Source organism: Littorina saxatilis, unplaced genomic scaffold (genome assembly GCF_037325665.1).
Source record: "Littorina saxatilis isolate snail1 unplaced genomic scaffold, US_GU_Lsax_2.0 scaffold_513, whole genome shotgun sequence".
Classification (NCBI taxonomy): Eukaryota; Metazoa; Mollusca; class Gastropoda; order Littorinimorpha; family Littorinidae; genus Littorina; species Littorina saxatilis.
Window position 1 is genome coordinate 66520 of NW_027127367.1, and position 9100 is coordinate 75619.

At 45.6% G+C, this 9100-nt stretch overlaps 1 protein-coding gene across 1 annotated transcript in view; it reads right to left on the reverse strand.

The window, feature by feature from the left end:
• Positions 1-2157, reverse strand: part of LOC138955808 (uncharacterized) — a 4206-nt gene extending 2049 nt beyond the window's left edge. Inside the window, exon 1 of the mRNA XM_070327335.1 lies at positions 1-2157. This exon is cut by the window's left edge and continues 2049 nt beyond it. Within this exon, the coding sequence (XP_070183436.1) occupies positions 1-2157 (2157 nt within the window).
• Between the last annotated feature and the right edge of the window lie 6943 nt (positions 2158-9100).

Here is a 9100-nt window from a genome sequence, read left to right on the forward strand (position 1 = left end):
TTGACTGCCCGTGTGGCAGGGATAGACATTGTAGTTTGCTGAAGACGGCATTGCTTGACTGCCCTTGTGGCAGGGATAGACATTGTAGTTTGCTGAAGAAGGCATTGCTTGACTGCCCTTGTGGCAGGGATAGACATTGTAGTTTGCTGAAGAAGGCATTGCTTGACTGCCCTTGTGGCAGGGATAGACATTGTAGTTTGCTGAAGACGGCATTGCTTGACTGCCCTTGTGGCAGGGATAGACATTGTAGTTTGCTGAAGACGGCATTGCTTGACTGCCCGTGTGGCAGGGATAGACATTGTAGTTTGCTGAAGACGGCATTGCTTGACTGCCCGTGTGGCAGGGATAGACATTGTAGTTTGCTGAAGACGGCATTGCTTGACTGCCCTTGTGGCAGGGATAGACATTGTAGTTTGCTGAAGAAGGCATTGCTTGACTGCCCTTGTGGCAGGGATAGACATGGTAGTTTGCTGAAGACGGCATTGCTTGACTGCCCTTGTGGCAGGGATAGAAATTGTAGTTTGCTGAAGACGGCATTGCTTGACTGCCCTTGTGGCAGGGATAGACATGGTAGTTTGCTGAAGAAGGCATTGCTTGACTGCCCTTGTGGCAGGGATAGACATTGTAGTTTGCTGAAGACGGCATTGCTTGACTGCCCTTGTGGCAGGGATAGACATTGTAGTTTGCTGAAGACGGCATTGCTTGACTGCCCGTGTGGCAGGGATAGACATTGTAGTTTGCTGAAGACGGCATTGCTTGACTGCCCGTGTGGCAGGGATAGACATTGTAGTTTGCTGAAGACGGCATTGCTTGACTGCCCGTGTGGCAGGGATAGACATTGTAGTTTGCTGAAGACGGCATTGCTTGACTGCCCTTGTGGCAGGGATAGACATTGTAGTTTGCTGAAGAAGGCATTGCTTGACTGCCCTTGTGGCAGGGATAGACATGGTAGTTTGCTGAAGACGGCATTGCTTGACTGCCCTTGTGGCAGGGATAGAAATTGTAGTTTGCTGAAGACGGCATTGCTTGACTGCCCTTGTGGCAGGGATAGACATGGTAGTTTGCTGAAGAAGGCATTGCTTGACTGCCCTTGTGGCAGGGATAGACATTGTAGTTTGCTGAAGAAGGCATTGCTTGACTGCCCTTGTGGCAGGGATAGACATTGTAGTTTGCTGAAGACGGCATTGCTTGACTGCCCTTGTGGCAGGGATAGACATTGTAGTTTGCTGAAGACGGCATTGCTTGACTGCCCTTGTGGCAGGGATAGACATTGTAGTTTGCTGAAGACGGCATTGCTTGACTGCCCTTGTGGCAGGGATAGACATTGTAGTTTGCTGAAGAAGGCATTGCTTGACTGCCCTTGTGGCAGGGATAGAAATTGTAGTTTGCTGAAGACGGCATTGCTTGACTGCCCTTGTGGCAGGGATAGACATGGTAGTTTGCTGAAGAAGGCATTGCTTGACTGCCCTTGTGGCAGGGATAGACATTGTAGTTTGCTGAAGAAGGCATTGCTTGACTGCCCTTGTGGCAGGGATAGACATTGTAGTTTGCTGAAGACGGCATTGCTTGACTGCCCTTGTGGCAGGGATAGACATTGTAGTTTGCTGAAGACGGCATTGCTTGACTGCCCTTGTGGCAGGGATAGACATTGTAGTTTGCTGAAGACGGCATTGCTTGACTGCCCTTGTGGCAGGGATAGACATGGTAGTTTGCTGAAGACGGCATTGCTTGACTGCCCTTGTGGCAGGGATAGACATTGTAGTTTGCTGAAGAAGGCATTGCTTGACTGCCCTTGTGGCAGGGATAGACATGGTAGTTTGCTGAAGAAGGCATTGCTTGACTGCCCGTGTGGCAGGGATAGACATTGTAGTTTGCTGAAGACGGCATTGCTTGACTGCCCGTGTGGCAGGGATAGACATGGTAGTTTGCTGAAGACGGCATTGCTTGACTGCCCGTGTGGCAGGGATAGACATTGTAGTTTGCTGAAGACGGCATTGCTTGACTGCCCTTGTGGCAGGGATAGACATGGTAGTTTGCTGAAGAAGGCATTGCTTGACTGCCCGTGTGGCAGGGATAGACATTGTAGTTTGCTGAAGAAGGCATTGCTTGACTGCCCGTGTGGCAGGGATAGACATTGTAGTTTGCTGAAGACGGCATTGCTTGACTGCCCGTGTGGCAGGGATAGACATTGTTTATTTGGTTTATTTTGGGCTGAACAAAAAAGGCCAAAGGTAGAAAAGTCAGTGTCTTAACAAAGGTAGAAAAGTCAGTGTCTTAACAAAGGTAGAAAAGTCAGTGTCTTAACAAAGGTAGAAAAGTCAGTGTCTTAACAAAGGTAGAAAAGTCAGTGTTCTTAACATAGGTAGAAAAGACAGTGTCTTAACAAAGGTAGAAAAGTCAGTGTCTTAACAAAGGTAGAAAAGTCAGTGTCTTAACAAAGGTAGAAAAGTCAGTGTCTTAACAAAGGTAGAAAAGTCAGTGTCTTAACAAAGGTAGAAAAGTCAGTGTCTTAACAAAGGTAGAAAAGTCAGTGTCTTAACAAAGGTAGAAAAGTCAGTGTCTTGACAAAGGTAGAAAAGTCAGTGTCTTAACAAAGGTAGAAAAGTCAGTGTCTTAACAAAGGTAGAAAAGTCAGTGTCTTAACCCGTTAGGGACCACGATCCCATATATGGGATCGGTGAAACAATTGCACATAGAAGAAGTTTGGTTGGAGATTAATTTCATATCTGTGTTAGAGATTATCAAGGGACACAACCTCTAACATTGAAATGTGATACGTCGGTAATCTCCCTTGTTTTGAAGTCACCAGCTGTCATTTGATATCGCCACGCGCCGTTTTGAAAGCAAAGATGACAACGTCACGAAGGTAAGCAAATATTGCCATGTCTAATAACATTTTTGTAAAGGTATTAAGAATAAAAGTTGTTGTTTACATCATTATCCGAAATGTGTCTTCAAAGTTTTGTCTCTGAGTCTGTCAGCATGCTTGCAATGTATTCATAAACTGCGATCCCATATATGGGATCGTGGTCCCGAGAGGGTAGGGGTTTTCCGTTTTTGGTTATTTGAAGTATGATTGGTGTTTCTTGCAGAACATTCAATGTGAACCAAGTAGTAAGCATTCTGGAAGACCTAGGGACTTTTGAAGAAGCTACAGTCTACATTGAGCCCCCTGCTGTTGGTGAGGACACGGATGAGGACAGCGGTGATGAGGATGATGGGGGAGTGGTGTCAGATGGAATGACAACAATGTTGTGAATGTAGTCTCCAACAAAGTTGGCGTCTACCCTATGAAAATGGCCACCAGATGGTCAAGAGCGCAGAAAAAGGCAGTGCAGATTGGGCAACCATCCCTCATCAAGCACTATAATAACACCATGGGCGGCGTGGACAGATGCGATCAGAACATCTCCAAGTACCGCACACAGATCAGGTCAAAGAAGTGGACGTGGCCCCTGGTGGCTTATTGCATCGATCTTTGTGTTCAGCAGGCATGGCATCTCTATAGAGCTACCCCTAAAGCTGCTGATGATCCCATGGACCTTCTGGCCTTCCGTCGATCCATTGCTCAAGCATACCTTGCTCGTGGTCCTCGTCACGCACATCCAGGACGCCCACGCGGATTCTCTCCACTTCATCACAGGGTTCCAGACCAGATACGGTTTGACCGCCTGGATCATCTTGTGCAACCTTGGGCCACACAGCTGAAGTGCATCCACTGCGGCATGAAAACCAAACACCGGTGTGTAAAGTGCAAAGTCGGCGTTCACGATCGCTGTTTCATCCAGTACCACACCCAGTGATAGGACATATGACAGTTTCATCTCTTATCTTGCTGCTTCATCATCGTTTTATCCGTTGTCGTTCGCAATGAAGAGACATATCATTTCTTCCTGGCTTTCCTACGAATGGGAGAACTCTATTTCCTGCCTCTACGTTTTGTTCGGTATTATTTGGCTTCAAAGATATTGAATTGATATATTTTATTCCTTTATGGCACCCACGATCATGTTTTGATTATCACAAGCAGTGAATGGACAGAATATCAAGTATCTTTTGTTGTATCACAGCCAGTGAATGAACAAATAATTGCCACTTCTTCAGTTGTCATGTGTAATGAATTGACAAAATCGTCACCATTTTCCTCCATTACCATGCTCAGCCAATTGACATTTGATCACCCCCCCCCCCCCATTCCCAGTTATTATAATGAGTAAATTGAGAAATGTTCTCTTTGAGAATAGTGAAACAACTCCTTTATGTCACTGTCACGAATTATGTTGCAAAAATACTTGGTTTGGTGAGTTTGTTTTTACAGTAATTTTTTTTTAGGATTTTCAGTGTTATTTTGCTTCAAAGTACACAAAAAGTACAATTTCTTTTGTGTTATAGTTCACAACTGATGTGCTGGGGAACATGTACCTGAATCATCTTATCTGTTTCATTAAACCTGCTTAAATGAAGTTTCAATCCTCTTAATTATGTGTTGTATTTCGTGTTTTATGAAAACCCCTGCCCTTTCGGGACCACGATCCCATATATGGGATCGGCATATTTTGCCTCCAAAACCTACTTTATTCTTAAAATTAACACAAATTTTTGTCTAATATGTTAATGTTACATAATAATCTCCATAATATCGAAAAATGGAGCCAACAAAAAAATTGGTCCCTAATGGGTTAACAAAGGTAGAAAAGTCATTGTCTTAACATAGGTAGAAAAGTCAGTGTCTTAACAAAGGTAGAAAAGTCAGTGTCTTAACATAGGTAGAAAAGTCAGTGTCTTAACAAAGGTAGAAAAGTCAGTGTCTTAACAAAGGTAGAAAAGTCAGTGTCTTAACATAGGTAGAAAAGTCATTGTCTTAACATAGGTAGAAAAGTCAGTGTCTTAACAAAGGTAGAAAAGTCAGTGTCTTAACATAGGTAGAAAAGTCAGTGTCTTAACAAAGGTAGAAAAGTCAGTGTCTTAACAAAGGTAGAAAAGTCAGTGTCTTAACATAGGTAGAAAAGTCATTGTCTTAACATAGGTAGAAAAGTCAGTGTCTTAACATAGGTAGAAAAGTCAGTGTCTTAACAAAGGTAGAAAAGTCAGTGTCTTAACACAGGTAGAAAAGTCAGTGTCTTAACATAGGTAGAAAAGTCAGTGTCTTAACAAAGGTAGAAAAGTCAGTGTCTTAACAAAGGTAGAAAAGTCAGTGTCTTAACAAAGGTAGAAAAGTCAGTGTCTTAACATAGGTAGAAAAGTCAGTGTCTTAACATAGGTAGAAAAGTCAGTGTCTTAACATAGGTAGAAAAGTCAGTGTCTTAACATAGGTAGAAAAGTCAGTGTCGCTCCCTCGCTTCAGAAAGTTGAATGCAAATGAAGTGATAATAGTAAAACCTAACAGTAACACTTTCGTTAAATACTGACATGCATCCTAATTCTTAACTTAGTTTATGCAGTGGTTAACTCCTGCCATGTCCCGTGAAACCAACTGGCTCGTTGTAGCTGTTAGAAGGGCAAGATTGTACATTGCCAAAGGCAACACATGCTCAAGCAAGATACAATGTAATACATTGTATGTAACTATCTCCTGTAAATCACAGAGCTACTACTATAGTACTAACCTAGTGCAGCCAGTAAATAATACTCCTTTGCTTTACCAGTGGCAGTGTACAGTAAGCCTTTAATGGATTTATTCAATATCCTACTCCTGTAAGTTCATGTATGTTGATATCGTTATGTAACACATGGGGATGTGTCCGGATATATTATGTAACACAGTGACAGGAATTCAGCAATGTATCGGTGTAAGTGGGACTCTCTTTGATACAGTCACTGCTGTAGTGGAACCCCCCTTTTAAGGTATCGGTGTAAGTGGGACTCTCTTTGATACAGTCACTGCTGTAGTGGAACCTCCCTTTTAAGGTATCGGTGTAAGTGGGACTCTCTTTGATACAGTCACTGCTGTAGTGGAACCCCCCTCTAAAGGTCTCGGTGTAAGTGGGACTCTCTTTGATACAGTCTCTGCTGTAGTGGAACCCCCCTCTAAAGGTCTCGGTGTAAGTGGGACTCTCTTTGATACAGTCACTGCTGTAGTGGAACCCCCCTTTTAAGGTATCGGTGTAAGTGGGACTCTCTTTGATACAGTCACTGCTGTAGTGGAACCTCCCTTTTAAGGTATCGGTGTAAGTGGGACTCTCTTTGATACAGTCACTGCTGTAGTGGAACACCCCTTTTAAGGTATCGGTGTAAGTGGGACTCTCTTTGATACAGTCACTGCTGTAGTGGAACCCCCCTTTTAAGGTATCGGTGTAAGTGGGACTCTCTTTGATACAGTCACTGCTGTAGTGGAACCTCCCTTTTAAGGTATCGGTGTAAGTGGGACTCTCTTTGATACAGTCACTGCTGTAGTGGAACCCCCCTTTTAAGGTCTCGGTGTAAGTGGGACTCTCTTTGATACAGTCACTGCTGTAGTGGAACCTCCCTTTTAAGGTATCGGTGTAAGTGGGACTCTCTTTGATACAGTCACTGCTGTAGTGGAACCTCCCTTTTAAGGTATCGGTGTAAGTGGGACTCTCTTTGATACAGTCACTGCTGTAGTGGAACCTCCCTTTTAAGGTATCGGTGTAAGTGGGACTCTCTTTGATACAGTCACTGCTGTAGTGGAACCTCCCTTTTAAGGTATCGGTGTAAGTGGGACTCTCTTTGATATTGTCACTGCTGTAGTGGAACCTCCCTTTTAAGGTATCGGTGTAAGTGGGACTCTCTTTGATACTGTCACTGCTGTAGTGGAACCTCCCTTTTAAGGTATCGGTGTAAGTGGGACTCTCTTTGATACAGTCACTGCTGTAGTGGAACCTCCCTTTTAAGGTATCGGTGTAAGTGGGACTCTCTTTGATACAGTCACTGCTGTAGTGGAACCTCCCTTTTAAGGTATCGGTGTAAGTGGGACTCTCTTTGATATAGTCACTGCTGTAGTGGAACCTCCCTTTTAAGGTATCGGTGTAAGTGGGACTCTCTTTGATACAGTCACTGCTGTAGTGGAACCTCCCTTTTAAGGTATCGGTGTAAGTGGGACTCTCTTTGATACTGTCACTGCTGTAGTGGAACCTCCCTTTTAAGGTATCGGTGTAAGTGGGACTCTCTTTGATACAGTCACTGCTGTAGTGGAACCTCCCTTTTAAGGTATCGGTGTAAGTGGGACTCTCTTTGATACAGTCACTGCTGTAGTGGAACCTCCCCTTTAAGACCAAACAAAATCTGAGAACAGGTCTTAAAAGGAAGGGAAATGTACAGGCGTTTATATGGACAGAACATTTTATACTAGGGTATTTGAGCGGTGGGGGGGGGGGGGGGGCTGTCGTCAAACCGCAGGCTTTCTGGGGGGGGGGGGGGGGCTGTCGTCAAACCGCAGGGGGGGGGGGGGGGGCTGTCGTCAAACCGCAGGCTTTCTGGGGGGGGGGGGGGGGCTGTCGTCAAACCGCAGGCTTTCTGGGGGGGGGGGGGGGGCTGTCGTCAAACCGCAGGGGGGGGGGGGGGGGCTGTCGTCAAACCGCAGGCTTTCTGGGGGGGGGGGGGGGGGGCTGTCGTCAAACCGCAGGGGGGGGGGGGGGGCTGTCGTCAAACCGCAGGGGGGGGGGGGGGGGGCTGTCGTCAAACCGCAGGCTTTCTGGGGGGGGGGGGGGGCTGTCGTCAAACCGCAGGCTTTCTGGGGGGGGGGGGGGGGGGGGGCTGTCGTCAAACCGCAGGGGGGGGGGGGGGGGCTGTCGTCAAACCGCAGGGGGGGGGGGGGGGGCTGTCGTCAAACCGCAGGCTTTCTGGGGGGTTCCACTGTTGGAGTTAGGCGAATTGCTGAGTGTCTGAACAAGTGAAAGACAGGGTTATTTCCCATGTTAGGCGAATTGCTGAGTGTCTTAACAAGTGAAAGACAGGGTTATTTCCCATGTTAGGCGAATTGCTGAGTGTCTTAACAAGTGAAAGACAGGGTTATGTCCCATGTTAGGCGAATTGCTGAGTGTCTGAACAAGTGAAAGCCAGGGTTATTTCCCATGTTAGGCGAATTGCTGAGTGTCTTAACAAGTGAAAGCCAGGGATATTTCCCATGTTAGGCGAATTGCTGAGTGTCTTAACAAGTGAAAGACAGGGTTATGTCCCATGTTAGGCGAATTGCTGAGTGTCTTAACAAGTGAAAGACAGGGTTATTTCCCATGTTAGGCGAATTGCTGAGTGTCTTAACAAGTGAAAGACAGGGTTATGTCCCATGTTAGGCGAATTGCTGAGTGTCTGAACAAGTGAAAGCCAGGGTTATTTCCCATGTTAGGCGAATTGCTGAGTGTCTTAACAAGTGAAAGCCAGGGATATTTCCCATGTTAGGCGAATTGCTGAGTGTCTGAACAAGTGAAAGCCAGGGTTATTTCCCATGTTAGGCGAATTGCTGAGTGTCTGAACAAGTGAAAGCCAGGGTTATTTCCCATGTTAGGCGAATTGCTGAGTGTCTGAACAAGTGAAAGCCAGGGTTATTTCCCATGTTAGGCGAATTGCTGAGTGTCTTAACAAGTGAAAGCCAGGGTTATTTCCCATGTTAGGCGAATTGCTGAGTGTCTTAACAAGTGATAGCCAGGGATATTTCCCATGTTAGGCGAATTGCTGAGTGTCTGAACAAGTGAAAGCCAGGGTTATTTCCCATGTTAGGCGAATTGCTGAGTGTCTGAACAAGTGAAAGCCAGGGTTATTTCCCATGTTAGGCGAATTGCTGAGTGTCTTAACAAGTGAAAGCCAGGGTTATTTCCCATGTTAGGCGAATTGCTGAGTGTCTGAACAAGTGAAAGCCAGGGTTATTTCCCATGTTAGGCGAATTGCTGAGTGTCTGAACAAGTGAAAGCCAGGGGTATTTCCCATGTTAGGCGAATTGCTGAGTGTCTGAACAAGTGAAAGCCAGGGGTATTTCCCATGTTAGGCGAATTGCTGAGTGTCTGAACAAGTGAAAGCCAGGGGTATTTCCCATGTTAGGCGAATTGCTGAGTGTCTTAACAAGTGATAGCCAGGGATATTTCCCATGTTAGGCGAATTGCTGAGTGTCTTAACAAGTGAAAGCCAGGGTTATTTCCCATGTTAGGCG